At 45.9% G+C, this 22945-nt stretch overlaps 1 protein-coding gene across 2 annotated transcripts in view; it reads right to left on the reverse strand.

The window, feature by feature from the left end:
* ARHGAP11A (Rho GTPase activating protein 11A) overlaps positions 1-22945 on the reverse strand; it is a 111167-nt gene that overhangs the window by 19012 nt on the left and 69210 nt on the right. For both annotated transcript variants that reach the window (XM_086937028.1, XM_086937027.1), the window contains 2 exons: positions 15754-15889; positions 4037-4142 (listed from right to left, as the gene is read on the reverse strand). In XM_086937028.1, the coding sequence (XP_086793154.1) occupies positions 4037-4142; positions 15754-15889 (242 nt within the window). The remainder of the gene's footprint in view (positions 1-4036; positions 4143-15753; positions 15890-22945) is intronic.

Below are 22945 nucleotides of genomic sequence, written 5' to 3' on the forward strand. Positions count from 1 at the left end.
TTAACTGATGAGGACGAGACTTTTTCGGTTGTATGTCCTTTGGAAGCGCACTGAAATCCATTGCGTAGTATATTCAGCACCCAGCGATCTCTTGTGATGCTGGCCCACTCTGCCAGATGTCGTAAAGCACTTCCTCCCACTGGAGTGGGCAATGGCGGCAGAGGAAGCCACTGCTCATGACTTTCCTCCAGGCTTATATTTCTGTAAGAGGCGAACCGGCACCGCTTTGATGGTTGCTGGAGTTAAAAAAAGTGTCCATGACTGGGTCAAGGATCCCAGGAACCAATGGAAGCAATGGCTGCGATGCAGCCTTCTGATGGAGTCTCGAAAATCACTGTTATTGTGACTTGTGGGACAGACATCTCAATATTGAGCTTCTGAGCACCTCTCTGCAGAACCTCATGGCTAATGTCATCAATGGGAGAGACCCTGGAAATCGGGCTGTCCGATAGTGTGGGGGGAGTAATACCTCCTGGAGGACCGGGTAGAGAAAGTCTAGGAAGTAGATGGTGTTCTCCTACTTCGCCGGCGTGCACTGCGCCTCCTTTCCCGTGATCTGACTGCACGTTCTTCACGCCTCGGAAAACGCGATCTATAGTGCCTTCTCTCAGGGGACCTCTCGTGCCTGTGCCTGGGAGAGCTCACTGTCCACTTCGTCTACCAGTCTCTGAAGAGGAGCCTTGAAGGAGACTTGCGGACATGGGCATCAGCTACCGGAGTGGCCGACCTTGAAGAAGCCCTCCTGGAAGAGTGAGGGGACGAATGGCGTGAGGCTGAATCCGTCACCAGGACCACCGATCCATCCCCATACCTCATCGAGGCCTGTCTTGACATCGAGCGTTCTCTCGACATCGAACCTGCACACTCCAGACATCGATCTGCTCGACGTCTGCTCGACGTCGAACGTCCTCTCGACGGCGACCGGTGCCGATGAGAAGTTGAGTGCTATCTCAACGTCGAACGGCGATGAGATAGCACTCATCGCTATCTCGATGGCAAAGGTCTGGGAGACGACGGCAGAGGGGTTTTTCCTCGCCCTCGACGCCGAACGTCGTCGAGACGACGACGGAGACCTCATCCTCGACGCCGAGTTGATGACGGCGGAGAGGTCCTTGCTCTCAGTGCCGATCGGACTGCGACAACAGAAGTGAGACTGTCCTCGACGCCGAACGTCGTGCCGAAACCGGCGGAGGTTCTTCGCCCCTCGACGCGGATCGTTGCAGAGTTGACGGCGGAGGCGTTTTGCTCCTCGACACCGATCGTCGCCAGGTTGACGACGGCGGAGGGGTGACCTAGACGCTGATCGTCGCCTGGTTGCAGACGGCGGAGGATCCCGAATCTTCGACAACGTACCTTCGACAGCGAGCCCGCTGTTGAAGGTCTTTTCTTAGATAAATGACCCACCTGAAGATCTTTTCTCAGCGCCGAGCCAGACGCTGCAGCAGAAGGACGCGAGGACTTGCTTCTAGAAGGTGTTCTAGACCTCTTGGAGCCCTTCCTTACCGGAGACCTTCCCCTAGATGATTTGCCAGGCCATACATGCGAATTCTTTCCCTGTCCTTTAATGTTCTTTTGGACAGGTTCTGGCAGTGAGGGCAGGTCTTAGGATCATGATCCTCAGGTAGAAAAAGAATACAGACTTCATGAGAGTCTGTTTTGGCCTTCTTTTAACCACAAGAAGGGCAAGAGTCAAAAAGAGATGGCATTTTAAATTGCTAAAAATGCCCAAACCTATCAAAAAAGACAGCTTCTTACTTCTACAGATGAAAAACGTCGAAGTAAGGAATAAATGCTGTAAAAAGTGAAGAGATTTTCGGACAGAAATCAGAGAAGAGTGGAGCTGTGTTGCCAGAATACTTCCTGAAGGAGCCAGAAAGAACAACTGACCTAACGGTCACCCCTGAGGCATGCTGGGAAGCTGGGGGTCAGGAGTGCCTTAAAGGCACGTCAGTTTATTGCTATGCAGCTACAGGTTAGCTGTTCAGTCTTTTTAGACTGTATTTGCAATGCAGCCTGGGAGCTTCCTATGCTTTCAATGATTTGAGACGTTCTACTGTTTCCTGAGCATTAAAACCATTTCTAAACAAATGTTGTTTCTCCTGTTTCTAATGCATGTTTTTCATGTATGGTGGAAATTCCTTACAGCATGATTCAGCTCTTGGTGTTTGTTAGGCTGCAATTGCTTATTGTGTATAATTATATATATATATATTAATATATATATATATATATATATATATATATATATATATATATGGCACATATAATATAGTGTTTCCGGGGTCCAGTTCATGGGCGGGAATATTCTAATGCTTATGACTATTGATGAGGATCCCCTGGAAGAGAAGGTGGGTGTTTCGCTTAAAAGACAAATTAAGCAAAGCATATATTTCATCCCCTTCCATGGCAACAGTCCATGTGCTCATGTATCTACTTTATTAGCTGCTGGATCTACAGCAAAGTGTGAAGGTCAATTTCCAAAGGCACAATTCGTACATCTCTGTGCATGGTCTACTCACAGGTCTACTCAACAAATTCTTAAAGCTTGGAGTACTCTCCAACCTTCCCACACAAATCAAAGATCTTCCCACAAAAGCCACACTAAAATCTACTCTCAACCATGCACAAGGCAAGTAAAATTTTACTAGCACTGTTGTCTTACAGGGCATTTGAGGCAATACAAATAATACAATAAATTAGCAGTTCCCTTGCCACATTTTCCCCATTAATGTTATGTTATGCTATATGTTGTTTTATATAGCGCACGGCTACTCAAAAAGAGTGTCCCGGCGCTTTTATTGAGAACCTGCAGCAGAGTGAACACAACACAGTAATATAAAAACAGATCAAGGAAACAGAAAAACAGGGTAGGTAGGCTAAAGGGCAAAAAGCCAGGTTTTAAGGCCCTTCCTAAAGGTAAGCCAACTAGTGGCGCCACGCAACGCCAAGGGCAGAGTATTAACAGAGGTTGATAGCAATCTGTGAACATTTCAAAGCAGAAATCACGAATATTACTTTCTAAAAAGGTTAAAGGTTCTCAATCACGTTTTTAACAACACTCAATAAGTTTTGCAAAATGTGAGTTAAAGCTGTACACAGTTTAAAAAGGACAAATTCATAAGGTAATGAGGGCAACCCCACACATTGGGGGGAGAAATATGGGAGATGGATCCCCACAAATTAAGCCCTACTGTGTTCCTACTCCTCACAACCTGTGCGCATGTCACAACAATCGCCTCAGGCCTTGTGGGGCAAGGTGGTGATAGTGCCCCAACTAATCAATGTTTACATAAATATTGAGGCTACCCACAGTAACCACTAGCCTTTTCTAGTATTAGCAATAGAAGCTATGTGGGTCCCTAAACTACAAAACACCAAACAAATGCAGTACTCCTGTCCACCCACATTGTCAAGGGGATAGGGGTTTGAGGTAATTTAACGGGGCCTCGTAGAATTCGTATCACATAGGTTCCAACAGGAGATTGATTTCGGCATTATGAACGGCCAATGAGGGCAGCTGGAGTCATCTGAGAGTATGTGGTGGTTGGGGAAATGGTGTTGGAAGGGCATCCTTCCTCCTTCTCTAGCCATTTTCACTTACTTGTGGGTACTGCTGCTCTTGCCCACAATGAGCTAAGTGTGGAAACTTTCATGTCGGATGGAGACTAAACTAAGAACCACTAAGGGCTTATTTGGCTCTTCCAAAAAGCATGCAATGGGCTCCAAATGTAAGGTAGCCCGTTCACTGGGTAGGCACTCTCACATGTACAGGCAATAAGACTGCCCCCTCAGTAACAGTGCATGCAATGCTAGAAGTTGAGGTGGGGGAAGAAGACCAGACAATCAACAGGAGCAGCTAGATCTGTGCCTCCTTTCCTAGGGGACCTAGATTACAGACAGCGGAGAAGAGAGCAACCAAAAAGATGCAGCAGCAGAATGCTTATGAAGAGATTCACACAAGTGCATGAACAAGACCGGAGTAAATTAACATTCATTACTAGCTTTGATAAATTAAATATAGTTATTTTATTTATACCTCTCTGCTACTTTTTCCCAGGCTGAACTTTAGACGCAGTGAACGGCGAACCATCTCTTTTCGACTAATTTTAGGAGAGAAGCATCCTGTTTTTCCGGATTCAACTCTGGAAAACAAACACAATTTTTGATACAACATATCAACTTCGCTTCTAGTCCAACGGCCACAGAGTAAAATAATCAGTAAAACGCAACAAAGCGGAGCATGCCAAGCAGTTTTCTATGGCTGCTTGATATTTCAGGAATTTGCCCCATGTTAGTATACCAGCAAGAAGCATACTTATCGGTAAGGTGCCTCTACAGTGTGGGTAGAAAAAGCTGCAAAAATTAAGGGATGGAAGGAATGCTTGAATGAATCTCAGCCACTTGCAATTGCTCTGCACAACGTTCCAGACACTGTTTTTCACCCATGGTGCCAATGTAGACAGGGACACGTTCTAATAATCAGCCTTGGTCCTGCCTGTAGCAGGACCAAGGATGATTTGCATATGGTTGGATCTAATCTGAAGTGGTATGGTGGGCAAAATAAAACAGACTGGAACGTGGCCCTGAGAATTACCAATGGCTAAAATTAATTCAAATAAAAACAGGAAGTACGCTGTTCCTATGAGAAAAGGGGGGGGGGGCTGTGACAGGCCAAGAATGTTGTGTCAGTTACAGACAGGCGCTAGATAGGACCATTCCGGATTGTACAGGGATATCTCTAATAAAGAGCAAGGGCCCTCACACACCCCAGAGGGGGACCATGCTTCATCATAGGGCAGCTCCTAGCTGGACCAGCGCTGCAATGCCCAACAGGCCCGCAGGGGGGGGGCGCTTTGCTGGAGGTCTTCTCGGTTTGACGTTGTGAAGCTAAAAGATGTTAGTCAGTGTTTTTACTCATGGCCAGGTACTCTGCGAATAAATTATGATTGGAGAATCCAGTACCCATTTCTAACCACACATACACCATCTCACTTCCACTCACCACACAAAGGCTTCCTCCACAACATCCTTTAGCATCACAACGGCAAACTGAGAAGACCTACAGGCAAAGAGGCCCCTGTAACTGGCATTCTTAGTCTGGCGCACTCCTCCTTCCCCCATAGGAACAGCGTACTTTATTTCATCATAATCCCATGGGGCCCGTATGCTGGACCTACTAAGCCCCTGTCCTCCTTGTGAGATTAAGATTAATTCACACATTACATTCACAACTTTTTTGTACTCTTCAGTTCGAAGAAGAAGAAAAAAAACGGAAAAAACTCATTTATGGCATGGAAGCATTCTGAACATTTGCAAACATGCCTTGAAGTACAGAATAGATGTTAATTGGTTCATGATTAAATATAAAGCACACAACAAAAGTTTTGTTTTAGAGACGTTTGCACTCAAAACAATTGTTAACCAAAGACCATGAACAGGAACACTTTCGGCAGGTGTCACAGGTTAGCCATGGCTTTACAAATGTGAATCTGAAATATCTGATAGCGAGCAGGTGTGGTGTGCTTCCTCAGTCATGGATATGCAAGTTGAGACACCAGTATTGCATTATGAATGTTTTGGTATTGTCAGTTTCTCTAGAAAGCACAAGCTAGGTGCTGCAGTTGGTGTCCCCAGGTTTTGAATCCTTTGATGTTTTTCCTGGAAGTGAAGAGATCTTGCAGGGTGCAAACAGGGGGGGAAGGATGTACCATTCGGTTCATGTACTGCAGTACACAGTTGGTCATGTGGCCTTTTATTTGCAGCATTGGAACATTTACAGTCATGGTGAATTTTGGCCCCTTGACCGACTTCCTGTACGCCTTTTGGAGGTAGACTGAATGACAAACAAGAACCCTGTGAATAAGAAGTTTGTGAATGCCATGATGGTCTGATTACCCTCCGGTTGGGCGCAATGTGAGAATGTGGCACTCGTGGTAATTATCTTGGGGCAGGAAGATTGAGGCAATTCATTTAGCTATGTCCCTTATTATTTCATTCTAGTGCTTTGACAATACAATAAGTACTCCTCCAACCCCTGCCTGCACGGCTAGAACCCTGGGAACGCCATTTGATTCCAATCTTACCCTTTTAGCCCAAATTCAACATGTCTCTGCAATGTTTTGGGAAACTTATATCTCTTCAAAATGCTGGTGCCTAAAGATACACATAAAATCTATTGCATACACTTGTAACTTCCAGACTGGATCAAGCCAACAGTCTATATCTGAGCCTTCCAGCCTTTTTGATTCATAGATTGTGCTGAATGCTACAGCAAGACTGATTTTGAACATTCCACATCGACAATCAATCTCACCTATTTTGAAGCGCCTCCATTGGCTGTCAGTAGCTAAACGTATCCAATTTAATGCATGTGCTCTCCAAGGGCATCCTTATTTAAGGAAAAGGCTGACACCCTACCATCAATTCAGGTCTTTAAGATCTAACACTCAAGCTCTTTCAAGGTCCAAAACTTTGAGGCCAGAAAAGGCAGTAGATTCTTCGCTTTTCTTACAGCTGAACTTTGGAACTCACTTCCTATTAACTTACGTTTGGTACCCTCCAACCTCATCTTCAAAAAGAAGCTGAAAGTTTTCCTGTTTATTGAGGTTTAGAGCTCATCGCTCTACACTTGCCCCCGGTACGGATTCAGTTTTTTCGCTAGCGCTGGGAGGTTTCTTCCGAAGCACCTGTGCGCCGTAATTGATGGATTGCAGTGTTGAAAAGCAGATAAGAAAATCTAGTAGCATGGAGAAAAAGCTTGTGGTTTGTTCATTTCACAGTATGTCACCCGGTTATCTAGGAAGCTCAAGTGTAGGAACTGAGAATGCAGGTGAAGGACTTGCTCTAGATGAGCCTATTAAGCTTCCCGTCATCGTAGTCTCATTAGCATACACATGCTCCGTACCTCATGAAGTAGCAGCACAAAAGGGCATGCCAAGCATTTTCACCTGGGCTCCCAGTTAAAAACACAAACCAGTCACATACACATTTCTTTTAGGAAACATTTCCTAGTGAGGACCAGAAGTAGTGTTAGCATGCGATTGTGTCTGCATCCCCCCTTTGAAAAGGATTGAATCTTAAGTCGTCCGACAGTTTCATTAGAACAAGGTTCCACAAACCTCTATCACGCTACCTTTTGTTTCGTTTCCAAAGATGGAGAGTAATAAAAATGTTTTAGTTCCTTTCAGAAACTAAAAATAGTCGTGCTGTAGGCATGGCAGTGGGTTAGCTTGCTCCAAATCTAAAAATCATGCAAGCAAAAGGTTTGGCTCTGTAGCATATCAGGGTGCTGATGAAACTTTTCAGTCTGCTGCAGACATTAAACTCCCAAGGGGATTTTTAATGGTGTGCAAAAGTGAGTGAAAAAATTGTGGCTCAGGCACAGCATCCTTAACACCCTTTTCTTCAGTAAGAGCAGGTCTGTGGCCTTCATAGAAACTTTGATTTTTGGCAATTCAAGGTTTCTAATGAAACCTTGTACTTGGTCAAGACTGAAAGATACAAATGACAGAGTCCTAGGATTTAGATTCATATTACACTCTACAGTCTCATCAGAGGCTGAAGCTTAGGTATGTCTGTGGTGCGGGCTCATAATCGGGTAAACGTTACAGGAGGCTGCAAGCCTTTTAGGGGTAATCTACCAATTGAGAAGGAGGGGACGAACTTGTGGTAGGGGCAGTTGACTGCTTAAATCACAATCATGCTTATCTTCCTTCTGGGGGTGAGATGGCTTCACCGACTAGACCCTAGAAGAGCTCCTAGCTTTTACATCAAGAACATGATTGAGCACTGGGTGGATGACCAGCTTTTAACAAGCTTTATGGGTGTGGAGAATGGAAAGGCCAGTCCAGAAGCACACCTGGTCTAGGTGGAATGGATACTCCAAAGGGCTTATAGGCACATTACACCAGAGCCATCATGGCATTATTCCAAAAGGTGTTCCAATGCTAGATATCTTCCAGGTGGCTCCATGGGTGTCTATTAATACCTTCACCAGGCATAAATAAATAAATTACTGCCTTGACTTTCTAGTCCACACGGAGGGTCATTTTGCCCACTCTAGCCTGCAGGATTTCTTCATGCAAGTCCACTCCTCAGACTCCTTTCCCCCCTCCCTTTAGAAGTGCTTTAGTATCTATTCAGAAGAGGAGTAGTTTCTGGTTCTAAGTATCCTTCTGAAGAACCAGTTACTTACCTAGTGATACCCTTTCAAGTGGATACTCCAACCAAACATTCCTCACCTCCATCCTCCCTGTTCAGTGAAGTTTACCTATAGGGTTCTAAAGAAGTTCCAAGCAAAGTTTTGCATACATTCTTCCAATTTGTCAGAGGGGTTCTGCTTCTAAATGTGTGGGGAAAAAATTAAAAGGTAAACTGATTTTATCATACTGGGGTTGCACCTATATACGTTCACAACCATCACATCAAGAGGTGGAACAAGTTCACGGGGGTCAGATGACTGCACCTATTAGCACGCGTGAGAGCTGCTATGACAAAAGTTTCGGATCCATTCTGGAGCCTGAATGAATTCTAAAAGGTAAATAATCCGAGGATAAGAGTCATCAGAAATGTAACCTACTGCAAAGTAGTGTTGATGTAACGGAAAATTATGCATAACAGCTGAATAGCGGGTGCTCGGGGCTCAAACAATACACCTCTCCTTATAGGAATGGCTTATGAAAGGCCAAGAAAATAACACAAAAAGCGGATAGTTATTTGTAACTGAAAAGTTTACCATGATGTACCTTAAGATTTTACTCCTGTGCCCAGATGTATGCAATTAATAATAGTAGAAGAAAGCAGGAGGAGATTGCTTCATTACAAACTAGTTTCAAACAAATATGTGGAAAAGTACGCTTGGCCATTGAAGTACACAAACTAGAATCACTAATGTAGGCACCTAGAAAGGAGTGAGGTGTTACACAAGTGGCTGCCTTAAATATTCTTAGAGTAAGATGGGGTCTCTGAAAGATCATGACAGGCAGGTGTGCAATGCGAACTTTAATGGTGCAGTTTTGTACAATATGTTACACTGATGTGTGCAGCAAATAGATCACACAAAGAAAGTTCAGCCACAATACTAGCCATAAATGTGCATAGAGAGCCCGAGGAATACGCACGGTCAGAGCAGCAGTAGTAGTAGTAAACAAGCATTTGCAATGCAATTTGTCTCGCATTTGCGAGAGTTTAAGCTATTGACATTGTAAATGACAATGCCTTTCATTTGTCTGTTTTAAAAACCAATACAAATGAAAGCCATTGTCATTTGTAATGCCAATACCGCATCTCTGAAATTTATAAGCGCTGCAGGCATGCAGATTTCTAAAGGAGAAGCATTCATTTTGTCTAACAGAAACAGTGAGAACACTCTGTGATTCCATGATCTAAACAAACCGTTGTGTTAAACGTGTGCTGTTTAACCACACTCAAAACCTCTCGACAATCAGACATTTCTTGCTGGTGTTTACGACCAGTCAGTGTAGTGCGGTGGCCGTGCTTCAAGGATAGATGTGGTGTTGCTGGCTTCAGGTTTATAGTAAAGAAATATGAGACCAGAACCTGCAGCTGGTTCCTGCAAACTTCTCCAGAGCAGCTGGAAGCGCCACGGGAGTTTTGGCACAAAGTTGGTAATGCCTTGTCATCTTTTCTGCTTGCGAGTCATATGTTTTCATCTGCAGAATGCCAGATGCGGACCAGTGCTTTAAAACCACTTCTCCTCCTGGCTGGCATCGATTCCCTCGGCACACCTCACTCCAGGCCGCCTTACAGATACAGCGTTTCCGCCCTTCCATGTTGCCTGCCCGAAGGAAACAAGCCTCTATTACAGAACCACAGATGACCCCTATAAAGATCAGGAATTTCTTCACAACAGCCGTGAAGCAGGCGAGCTAGTCCTGGTGGGCCGGACTAAAAGGCAAAAGGGCTGCAACCAAAAAGCCTAACTTTCAATCGGAGGCCACCGTTTTACAAAAACGGTGACGCCGGCCAATGCAATTTAGGGGTGGGGCTTCAAGTGCCCTTCTCAAATCTTCTTGCTAGCAAGAGGTCTCTCAGAGAGTTGCAACGCTACGTGAGACCTAAAAATGACACCGCAAAAATGAATAAATAAAATAGAAAAAGGTTATAGAAATAAAACAAAGAAGAAGAAGAAAAAAAAAATCTGTGTCCTCGCTCAGTTTGGGGGAAGTTTGGCCAAGACGTACACACTGAAGGGCATATTACATTAAAACGGATTAACTACATAGAGTCTGGCACTTTACAATTATTCTTCCTGCACCTTGACTTGAGCCTCAACACAGTGAGACCGGGTTACAACTTGCATTTTTGTTAACACTTCCTGCTTTTGGGGTTATAGATTTGGTGATTAGGAAGCTGGCTCTGTATATGGTATACCACTAGGGGGTTATACCTTGCACAGATTCCCCAGAAGTGTACAGGGCTCAATGCCATCCCAAAGCGGTGGTGTGGGCGAGCAGACTTGGGCCTAACACAGAAGTGTAAGGAATTTATTGCCCACACATGGACCAATGAGGGACACAACTAAAACAGGAGATTCACACCAATATTTGAAAAATAAGCTGTGTTTTAGTTTAAGCCCATGATCTTCGCAAAAAAGTAAGTACGTTTTTCAGGGAAAATACTTTCGTTAAAAGATAACAGTGCAATTTTTAAACAGTTAAATGCATCCTATGGAGGAAAACAATGCAGTTTCATAGATAAGTACCCAAATTACAGTTCCAATCTTCAGGGGTTATGGTCAACAGAGGGCGGGGTGCAGGTAAGCACAAAGTCTGCACCATCAGCGGCACAAAGTGCAGCCAGGTGCAGAGGTCAAATGCGCCGATAGGCTCAATCCGTTTCAATGGAGACTAGAGGTGCTTGGAGCCACACTGCTTGCAGGTAGGGAATTCGGAAGTAGAGGCCAAGCTTTGAGGATTAAGGCAAGCACAGAGTGGGCCACAAAGCAGAACCAAACATACACCACCAGCAAACAGGCGGCTGGGTAAAAATACAGTGTTGGGCGCCTAATGCTCTTCAATGGAGAAACTGTTGGACAAACCGGATACAGGCATCGCACCGGAGGCTGCAGGAGGGAACCTTTTCATGGAACCCCTCACACTCATTCTTAAACAAGCCGGGATCAACTACCATCGATACGCCGACGACACCCAAATCTATTATAAGATTAAAACTCATGCTGACATCCTTCACCTCAACAACACTCATCAAGATTCAAGCCTGGTTCCACATTAACCACCTCAAACTCAACCCTAAAAAACTGAAATTATTCTTTTTCCCCAAAAAATAACAAGCTTCCCATTCAGAACTGGACCTCTGACCTTAATGCCCTCAACTGCTCCTTATCTTTGTCCTCCTCAGTCAAATCACTAGGGATTTCCCTTGACAATCTCCTTACACTCAAGACACACATCAACAACTCTGCCAAAGGTGCCCTCTTCACTCTCCGCCACCTTAAGAAAATCAAGCCCTTCATCCCTATCGAGGATTTCAAACTAGCAGTACAATCCCTTGTCCTTTCTCGCATCGACTATGGTAATGCCATTCTCACCGGAACTCCCAAGATCCACCTAGCACCTCTCAAATCTGTGCTTCACCTTGCAGCTAGGCTTACCACTGACTGCAAGCGATTCGACCACATCTCCCCTGCCCTAAAATGGCTCCCCATTGAAAGTAGGTCCACTTACAAAACAGCCTGCATTACACATAGAATTCTCCATCAAAACACACCGACCTACCTCGCTAACAAACTCACTAAAGCCGGTTGCTCCCGTTCCCTGAGAAGTACCAACACCCTCCTCATCCCCCCCCCCCCTTCTAAAAAAGAAAACACCCCAGTGACGTTCCTTTTCCGGCAACGCTCCTTGCATTTGGAATGCCCTTCCAACTGACCTTCGCTGCAACCCTTCCTACTCTAGCTTCAAACAAGAACTCAAACTACATCTCCTCAATAAATACTCGGGACCCTAATCCCCATCTGTTCTCTTCCACCGGCCACTCCTGTCCAACCCTAAATGCATCCGCCCTATCTCGATCATCCTTACTCGCCCTTCCTTCTCGTCACTTCCATCAAACCCCCCCCTACTTCTCCCCCTTTCCTCTCTCTTCCTTACCAACCTGAATGATCACTAACCTCCCTATCCTGACTCTGCAATTTTTCGACTCTTTTCAATTTGTGCCTTATCATATTTTTGATCTTCACTTCTTCCACATTCTGATATGCTTACTTCCCATATTTATCATTTTGTAATCGGTTAGGCTGAGACTTATGATATATATATATATATACACACACATTGATGCTTTGTATATTCCCCGTCTTATTGACCCTCTTGTCTCAAAAGTGTAAAGCGCTCCGATACCCCTGGGTCCAGCCAGCGCTATATAAAACCTCTAAAATAAATAAAATAAATAAAGTAGAGGTGTTGAGGGTCGTAGGGGCACCATCTGCTCAGCTCACCAAGGTCCAGGGGCTTCAGGTGTAGGGGTGTTTTTGGATGTCGGATTCTTCTTACTAGAGCCGGTCATGGTCGGTGGGGTGGGGGGCGTGCATTCAGGCTGCAGACTTAGATGTGGAGTCCAGGCAGGGTCAGTCAATGCTGGACTTGGTCAGAATCGCTGGGGAACTGGTTATGGATCGGTGGGCCACCTGGACATGGGCCGGAGACGCCAGGTGCAGGGTGGGCAGGAGTCACGGATGCGGAGGGCACGGGAGTCCTTTGTGAAAGTTTCATGGGGACAGATCCGCTGTCTTTGTGAGTCTCTGGTCTTTGTCGAAGGGCTGGCAGTCTTCCTCGGGTTCTGAAAGTCACTGGCTACAGGACCGGCATAGTCTTCTTTTGCAGGGTCTTTGAAGCTGGAAACCGGCCGCTAGGGCTGGGGCCAAGCCAGTAGGAGTCTTCAGTCTTAGCGACATAGCATCTTCTTAGTCGTCCTTTTTTAGGTTGGCAGGAATAAGATTCAGGGTCTGGGGGAGCCACCTAAATACTAAATGTAGGGGTGTTTTGACTTTCAGGTAGGGCCAATGAGCACCTTACTTGGGGTGACTACACCCTCAATTATGCTACCCACCTGTGGGAGGGGGACATAGTCCTAGCCCTGATTGAAGGAGTCTCCCCATCTTCAAGAGGTGGGCACACCAATTCTTCCTGAGTTTTCCCTGCCGGTTTTCCCACCCAAAGTGGGGGTGTAGACCCGGGGCTGCCATCAGAGGCTGGGGCTTGCATTACATAGGTTGCAAGCCTTTGAAGCTTCACTCTTGAGCACTGTGCCCATCCTGGGGGGAGGTGTGACACCTCTGCCCAGGATGTGCATGGTTTCGGGTCCCAGAGAACAGAAGCTCTCGACCCAGGGGTCCAGAAACATGTCTGGTTGTGGCAGGCTGCCCAGAGCCAGTCTGTGACCACACCAAGGTTGGTAGGTTTTTAGGGGGCAACTCTGAGTACATGGTGCAATTAATCTCAGATTGGCACCAGTGTGTTTATTGAGGAGTAGTTTGGTACCAAACACTACTAGTTTCAGAGAACCCATCATGGTTCTGGGGAACTCAAGTTGGTGAGTTTCCGGCCCATGTACTCTCTATGGCTTCCCTGGCACTTACAATATCTAAGACTGGACTTAAATATTGTAGGGGCATATCTGCGGATGCAGATATGCCCACAAATGTGGTATAGTGAACCCTGCCTTAGGGCTGGAAGGCCTGCTCGAGAGGTGACTTATTTGTCATCCCGAGTGGGACGGGTATGCCCAGACGTGGGTCCCATGCTCTCCATGCCACTGGAGTCTAGCTATCCTAGCTGATGAGGGCTGAAAGCCCAAAATCGGTCCTATAATGCTTGTTTCCAGTCCAGGAAGGAGCTGGCATGGCAGTTTGGGCTGGTCTGTTCCCATTAGGCACAGGGTCAAGACTGATTTGCATATGGCTGGGTCCAAACTGAAATGGCATGGTGAGCAAAACATTTTTTGATTTAGGCCCAGATCTCTGCACTGAGACTAATGTAGGACATTGTTCTGCATTCTGGCCATCAATTGTTCTTTTTGCAATTACCTTTACTTTAGGCAGTGCAACTTGGCATGGCCCACAGGCAGTGCGCCATGTCGACTGTCATTTTGTCTGCACCAGGCCATGCATGCTGCAGTAGCAGTCTATAACCTAGGTGAGGGGCCCTAGAGAGACCCACTTCAGTACCAATGCCCTAGGTACCCAGGTATCATTTATCAGGGACATACAGGGGGCCCGAAGGCACAATTGTGGAATCGTTTTAGGGAAGAGGCACTGGTACAGGGGGCCTGGTTGGCAGGTACCCGGTGCACTGCAGTTGAAACCACATAAAAAAAAAACAGGCAATAAATCGAAGCATTTAAAGAGCGCACTACTCACCCGTGGTTGCGTGCGTGGTCCGTGGGTGTCGGTGCAGTTGTCCCAGGCAGATGGGGATTGTCCGAGGAGGAGGACTTCCGTCTTGTCTGAGTTAAGCTTGAGATGGCTGTGCTTCATCCAGTCTGCTACTTCTTTCATCCCTTCCTGGAAGTTGGTTTTGGCGGTGGCTGGGTCCTTGGTGAGGGATAATATCAGCTGGGTGTCGGCGGCGTAGGAGATTATGTTGATGTTGTGTTTTCGTGCAATGGTGGCGAGGGGTCTCATGTAGATATTGAAGACTGTTGAGCGGAGTGAGGATCCCTGAGGAATGCCGCAGATGATCTCAGTGGTACTCTCACATGAGGCTATTGCTAAATAGGTGTTGCCGGACTGTGGCCGAGCCGCTTACAAAATACTTCCCGGGTTAGATTTGAATACTTGAGGTTCTGGATTGCTTATGGGTGTTAAAGATGAAGGGGTGTTGAACTTGGAGTTTTTTGGCATATTTGATCAACTGTAATTTATATATATGTAATTTTTTGTTTTACGCAATCACTGAGGAACACCTTTCGGTTTGGGATCATTTGAAGTGATGGAGTAACTGAACAGTTATGGAGGACAATTACCCCTAGTTTCCAGAGTCCAGGCCAAACAATCTCATAAATCCACACCTTTTCTATCTTACAGCAGTTTTTGTATCTGCACCACGTTTCTTTCCTCCCATATGTTCACTCCTCACGTACACCTGCTGGACAAAACAGGCTGTGGGAGAAGGTTCATCTAGGTCCCTTCTCTGCAGAAAGTACATTAGTGTCAAACGGATGTGTCAGAAGGGAGTCTAGTGTAAGATTATCATTATTTCGACTGAAAAACAAAAACATGAAGCTGAAGTTAAACACATGGGATATGTGGAGAAACTTTGTTTTGAAGATCTCTGCCTGTTCTCCACAGATTTGCAACATGGACATTCGTATATAAAAATGCACCAAGGCACAAAGCACTGCTTTACTCACCAGTAATAAAGGGAAGTGAACTGAAGACAAATATTTTTTGAGAGGAGGGTAAAAGTTATGAGTGTAGTTATAAGAGTGATGGAAAAATTGTAAGCATGGTGGAGGAAACACACATGTTAAAGTAATGATGCAAAGAAGAGTGAAGCCGTAGTTCGAAGGACCAGCAGAGAAGGTGGGAGAGACTTTTGCACTTATTTGAAATATGACCCAAACCAGGACATGACGTGAAAGTCACTGAGAAGGTCACTGGGACAGTGCTGGATAGAGCCCTATATAGACTTACAAATTTAGAGCACTAGAAAAAAAGTAGCAGTGTTGGGTGTGAAAGATTCAGGGTGTGAAACATTCAGGGGGTGAATTTACCTGTGTATCTTCTTGTTTTCATATCTTTTGCTCCTCAGATTTCCTGAGCCGGAGAGGTGCTTTGCACTGATAATTAAGGGGGAGAAGGAGTTCTGGGAGGTCTCAAAAGAAACACTAGGACTTGCATCAGACTGAGCTGCAAAAGAAAAGGAATACAGGTCAAAGAAAGGGTTAAAAGTCCAAGCAAGGCAAATACAAGTGTACAAGGAGAAACAAAGTAACAAGCACAACGAATATGGCTTGATGCAACTTGGGCTCAGGGTAACTGCAATGTATTTATTTGGTGTTTTATATATTGCAAACATGACCATAAACACTATCAGAGCGCTTCACATTTACATAGCCTTAAACTTCGAACAGTGCAATAAATTACAATGACAATAGTTCAGCAATTTGCTAGAGACCGTTGTGCTACAAGATCCTATGTAAATATACAACTATTCGAGAGAGAAACATTTGTGCTTTCATACTCATATATAGAAGTCCAAACAACTGCTAGGGGTCGAATTGTATTAACAAGGAGAGTGTTCTAAGTGTCTAGTCTGCTGAAATTATGGAAGGAATTTGCTCATTAAAAAAAGGACTTCGCTTCTTTTTTGAAGGCAGAAACTGACAATATTCTTCTAATGTTTGGGGGGGAAAGCGTTCCAAATTCCTGGTGCTGCACCAGAGAAAGCGCGGTCATAAGTTCTGTTCTTTCTGAATAGGGCGGGTTTCAGTCACAGATCTCCATGACTCCGAGAGTCTCTGCATTCTCCTGATAGTGTGATTTTCTGGGCTAGGCACATTGATGTTTTGTAGTGTATCTCTTTGTGAATGATACATGCCATCTTTAGTTGGATTCTTGCTTCGTAGGGTAACCAGTTGAGTGCTTTCAGATGAGGGGTGATTTTGTCGAATTTTTTGGAGCCAGTTAGAAGTCTTGTGGCCGCATTGAGACAAGCTTTTAGTGGGGGTTGTTGAAATCTTGGGCAGACCGGCTAAAGTTGTGCATCCGTACTCTATCCTCGATAGGACTAGCGCATGGACTGCTGTTTTAAGGTTTGAGTTAGTTTGAAAGGTTTCAGTTTTCTGAGGTAGTTTAAATGGAAACAGGCGTTTTTTGCCATCGTGTTAGTGTGAAAGCATGTTCAGGTTTTTGTCTAGCATAATTCCAATGGATTTGGTTGAGTCTACAAGCCTCTGAGTACAGTTTAGTGCTGTGATCAGCTTGGTCCATTCCATGATATTCGTAGTACTTTTCTAGTGGGCAATCAGAAGGAATTCAATTGTATGTGGGTTAAGCTTGAAATGATTAATAGTTGGCCAATGGACGGTCCTCTTTAATGCCTGGTTCATGATACCGATCTCTTCCATCAATGTAACTTGATATAAAGCTGTCTGTCGTCTGCATACATGTGGAAGGAGATGTTTGCCTGCTGTAAGATTTCGGTTGGTGGTTCTACGTAATGATTGAATAGAGCTGGGGATAGTATTAAACCCTGTACTCTAATTAGATTTTGGGATGATGCAGGTAATGTTTGGTTCATTATGAATCTTTGCGATTGTTCTCTAAAGAGGATCTAAGCCACCGGGGGACTTTACCCTCTAATCTGATCCTTTCTTTCAGGCGTTGGTTTACAGTGTCAAATGCCCCCGAGAGGTCGAGCAGGATTAGGAGACAGGTTTCGTTGCAGTCAAGAGCAACTAGAGCGCCGTCCACAATGTGAAGAATTGCTGTTTCAGTACTGTGATTTGGTATAAACCCTGATTGGTAGTCATTCAGCAGTTTGAATTCAGAGATGTGTTGGCTCAGTTGTTGTACATATTTTTCCAAAACTTTGGCTAGCACGGCACGGTTTGTTGCTGGTCTGAAGTGTTCTCTCTAGGTGTGGTTTTTTTTCCTCAATGTACATTCGCTCAAGCAACAAAAATATTGCACGGATTTGTCAGCCAATCCTCTGGAAGAGAAATAACCCTGATGGAGCAATACAACTTGGATGCACATCATCAGCAGCACAGAACCTAGTCACTTCTGTTTCGCAGTGATCACAGTTTTTTGCTCCAACGTGAAAAGGGACATTTCAAACTCTCATAATTCCCAAAACACTATGATGTAAATAAATACATAACATTAGGTTTCTGTGCGGGTAGAATGTAGTGGAGCACTGACCTTGTCCTTTAAACCCCTTTTATGGAAAAAAGGCAATTTCTGTAAGTAGAAAAAACATCTCTAAAAAGGAACAATAGTTTGCACTGCTACACTCACTTGCATCCATCACACTAGTCTTTCATGCACATTGATGGACTAACATGCATTAAAGTAAAAAAGTGTGACTCGAGAACAGTAGGTATTATAAAAGTAGATAGCACTGTAGTTTAAAACCAATTTAGTGATTGTGGAGCAATGATTTGTAAATGAGTTAATTTTGAATGTGGTTGCAGTTTCGAGTTGATATAGAACTAATTTAAGTTGCACACAGAAGCCTTAGACTCAAAGGAAAAGTCAAATGTACATGCAGACTTGCACCCTTGCATGTGTGCAGATTTATTACAATCTTTGGAAATACACAACCATTTTCAGTAGTAGCCTAGAAAGCAGGGTCAGTTTAAAGAAAGGGATTGTTCCGAGTAGTGAATATTATAAATTAACTACAATTGGCAGAAAACAATTCCAAAGATAAATATCAAATTAATACAATCTTGTTTAAAAAAACAACAACAAAAAACAGGCAGCAGTGACCAAAGATGTAGACAAAGCACGGAAAAACGTGTTACTAATAGAAGAGAAAAAAGGTCATAAGTAGTACCATTGAGCTTCGTTGAGGAAGGCAATTGGAGAGAGACTGGTTTATAAGGGGCTGCATTCAAGAAATTTACTTTAAAAAGCCTTAGCAGTCTCACCTAGCAGACAGTGACTTTAAAAAGGCCTGTTTGTTGGCGTACAGTGGGTTTAGAGCAAGTCTTAATGCATTCCATTTCCTGTCACTGATTTGATTGATGTTGTCAGCTTGTATGGGCTTCCCACTCTGCATTGCTTCCCCTACATGCACCCCCTCTGTTACTTCTGATTACCCTCCCTTTCACCAGCCACACACTCCATATTGCTTCCCTTCCACCTGCACCTCATTAAAAAGATGTTATTGCCAATGTATTTAAAATTTCTCATTTAATTACCAATCCTACTTGGAATGATGAATAAAAGAAATGCCTACATCATTTTGTAGGCACCCACGTGCATGTTACTCATGCTTTCAAAATGAGGAGTAGATGGGCTTTTTGTTTCCTCTTCAGCCACGCTGCAATGCTGTGCAGCAGGGTTAAAACCCACTGGCAAAGCTAATTGGTCCTTCAGGTGAAACCTACTGGCTTTCCCAATGCTAGTTACACTTGTAGTAAGCAGACATTTCAACCCAGCTGAATGATTCCATCACAATCATCAGAACTAAATCGAATTTGGGAAGAATTGCAAAAGTACTTTTTTTGTATGCGCCATGAGACTCTTTTGGACGTGATATGAGCGCAATACAAATATCCTGACTTGACTTGACTTTTTGTAGAAAACGTGTAACCAAGTGATGCAGAGCGCTATGAAAACAGTCACGGTTTTGTGGTCTGAATGATTAGGCAGGTTCAGGAGCAGCATCGCAGCACTCATGATCAGTTCGTAATAGTCTAAGACAATTCTATTATTTTGCTTCTTTTCATCTCCGTCTCCTAAAACCAAAATGCTTCCATGGTGTATGATAGCACTTAGGAATTTCATTCATTCATGCAGACCATCACTGTCCATGTTGCAATGTGACATGAAGCCTGGGCTGTGCCGGTCGCAGGGTTCCAGGTATACTACAGGAAATTTGGGAATTCCGGTTGTACAGTTATACATTCTGAAAGGCAATCTAGCTTTGTGGAATGGCACATGTTATTTTCACACTGAAGTAAACTTTATTTTTAACGTTTGAAAGAGCCCCATGCCTTACCCTCCCTGCCTCCCAACCCCCACAACTCAGGCGTCAACTCTTGACATAAAAAGGAAATTTACTCCTTTACTTGGTACAAATAAATCCATTTTCAGGATGGAAAGGAGCATCACTGAAGAGTTCGTGGGTGTTCTCAACTCACCATGGAAAACCACTCAACTTGTATAGAGGTTTACTCGTGGTGCAACATTACACAACCTGGAGTAATATTACCCACACACAAAGGATTCAGGAGCGGAAGGTCAGATTTTGTAAATACTTTTTGCATGTTGGTTGTTAACCTACCTTGAGGCAATGAGGTGCAGGATAAACATTTGGGAGTCCTAGTCAAACACATTAAACTTAAATTCATTTTGTAAAAACAGAAAGCTTAACTGGAGGTAAAATTGGGAAAGGATGAAAAGCAGACAAAGGTGGCATCTCACTTGCCCTCACAGCAGAAGTTAGACATTTTAAAACGTCACAGTACCAGAAAGGAACTTTAGATAACACACTAGGAATGTCAACAAATTAATATCCCAACACTGGATATTTAATGGCCTCGTGAACTCATTTTGCAAACCTCCGGGGAAACAGATTTAGAACTAGAAATTTAAATGAAGAGCCCTGTTCAGGTGAAAAAAAGCAGGCCAATACAGATGCCAGATAAATATAGTTTCCGGTTTTCACAACTAATTTTAACCAATAAAACGCAGCCTAAGAGAATTTGTTTCTTAGTACATACTGATAAACACTGGATTTTGCTGCATTTTTACTGCTTTGGTGCCCTTTGGTGTCGAGCAGTATAACTGCAGCCCCTCTCTTGAAGCATTTTCCAGTGAAGGATGCCCCAACTATCAATCAATCAGTGACACTTATAAAGCGCGCTACATACCCGTAGGGTCTCAAGGTGCTGGGGGGGAGGGGGGGGGGGGGGGGGGGGAGCCGCTACTGCTCGAACAGCCAGGTCTTCAGCTTCTTCCTGAAGGAGAGGTGGTCTTGGGTCAGGCGCAGGTCGGTCGGTCGGGAGTTCCAGGTCTTGGTGGCCAGGTAGGAGAAGGACCTTCCTCCTGTAGTCGCTCTTCGGATGCGGGGGACGGCGGCGAGGGCGTGGTTGGCTGATCGGAGGTGGCGTTTGGGAGCGTAGAAGTTGATCCGGCTGTTGAGGTAGCTCGGGCCTTGGTCGTGTAGGGCTTTGTGTGCGTGGGTGAGGAGGCGGAAGGTGATTCTTTTGTTGACGGGGAGCCAGTGAAGGTCTCTCAGATGTCCGGTGATGTGGCTGGTTCGTGGGATGTCTATGATGAGTCTGGCTGAGGCGTTCTGGATCCGCTGGAGTCTCTTCTGGAGCTTGGCGGTGGTTCCGGCGTAGAGGGCGCTGCCGTAGTCCAGTCGGCTGGTGACGAGGGCCTGGGTGACTGTCTTCCTGGTCTCGGTGGGGATCCACCAGAAGATCTTCCGTAGCATGCGTAGGATGTTGAAGCATGCCGAGGAGACGTTGTTGACTTGCCTGGTCATGGAGAGGGAGGAGTCCAGGATGAAGCCCAGGTTGCGTGCATGGTCTGTCGGTTTGGGTGCGGTGCCCAGGGCGGGAGGCCACCAGGAGTCGTCCCAGGCGGAGGGTGAAGAGCCCAGGATGAGGACCTCCGTCTTGTCAGAGTTCAGTTTCAGGCGGCTGGTCGTCATCCACTCGGCTACCTCTTTCATCCCTTCGTGCAGGTTGGCTCTGGCGGAGGCGGTGTCGTTGGTCAGGGAGAGGATCAGCTGGGTGTCGTCGGCGTAGGAGATTATGCTGAGGTTGTGTTTGCGTACGATGGCCGCGAGGGGGCTAATGTAGACGTTGAAGAGGGTGGGGCTCAGAGATGATCCTTGAGGGACGCTGCAGATGACTTCGGAGGCCTCTGACTTGTACGGTGGTAGGCGGACTCGGTGTTCTTCCGTCGAGGAAGGAGATTATCCATTCCAGCGCCTTGTCCTGGATTCCGATGTTGCTGAGGCGCTGTACTAGGGTGCGGTGGCAGACCGTGTCGAATGCCGCGGAGAGGTCTAGGAGGATGAGGGCCGCTGTTTCTCCATTGTCCATCAGGGCTCGGATGTCATCGGTGGCGGCGATGAGGGCGGTCTCGGTGCTGTGATTGGCTCGGAAGCCGGACTGTGAGGGGTCGAGGGATCCGTTCGTCTCGAGGAAGGCGGCCATCTGCTTGTTGACGGTCTTCTCGATGACTTTGGCTGGAAACGGGAGGAGCGAGATGGGGCGGTAGTTCATGAGGTCGGTGGGGTCCGCTGTTTGTTTCTTGAGTAGAGCGCTGAGTTCGGCGTGTTTCCAGCTCTCAGGGAAGATGGCGGTGTCGAAGGATGTGTTGATGATGTCTCGCAGGTGGGGTGCGATGACAGCGTCGGCCTTGTTGAAGACGTGGTGAGGGCAGGGGTCGGTCGGTGATCCGGAGTGGATGGAGTTCATCGTGCGGATGGTGTCTTCGGTGCTGATCGGGGTCCAGGCGTGGAGGGTGGTGGTGGGGGGTGGTTGTTCGGTCATGGTGTGCGTTGGTTGGTTGTTGAAGCTGTTGTGTATGTCCGCGATCTTGTTGTGGAAGTATGAAGCGAGGGAGTTGCAGAGGTCTTGCGATGGGGTGATGTCGTTTCCTGCGCTGGGGTTGGAAAGCTCTTTCACGATGTTGAAGAGTTCCTTGCAGTTGTGTGCGTTGTTGTCCAACCGGTCCTTGAATGCTGTTTTCTTGGCGGCGCGGATCAGCTGGTGGTGCTTCCGGGTGGCAAGCTTGAAGGAGGTCCTGTTGTCCGGTGTTGGTTCCCTTCTCCAGACTCGAGGGCTCGGCAGTTCTTCTTGGAGCTCTTGAGTTGGTCGGTGAACCACGGGGCTTTCTTGCTGCCGGGTCTGCTGGGCGGGGTCCTCAGCGGGACGAGCTCGTCCGCGCAGATGCTGATCCACTTCGTGAGGTTGTCGGCGGCCTGGCTGGGGTTCGCTGAGCTGGCAGGAGGGTGCTGGCTCAGGGAGGTGGCGAGCTGGTCTGCTGTGATCTTGTTCCAGCTTCTGCGGGCGGCCTGTTGCTGGTGGTGGTGGGTCGTCGTTCTCTTGAAGGTGAAGTGGACGCAGCTGTGGTCCGTCCATTGAAGCTCTGTGGCGTGGCTGAAGGCGATGTCTGTGCTGGATGAGAAGACTGCGTCGAGTGTGTGTCCGGCGAGGTGGGTGGGGGTGGACACCAGTTGCTTGAGTCCAAGATTGGCGAGGTTGTCGAGCA

Source organism: Lissotriton vulgaris, chromosome 9 (assembly GCF_964263255.1).
Source record: "Lissotriton vulgaris chromosome 9, aLisVul1.2, whole genome shotgun sequence".
Classification (NCBI taxonomy): domain Eukaryota; kingdom Metazoa; phylum Chordata; class Amphibia; order Caudata; family Salamandridae; genus Lissotriton; species Lissotriton vulgaris.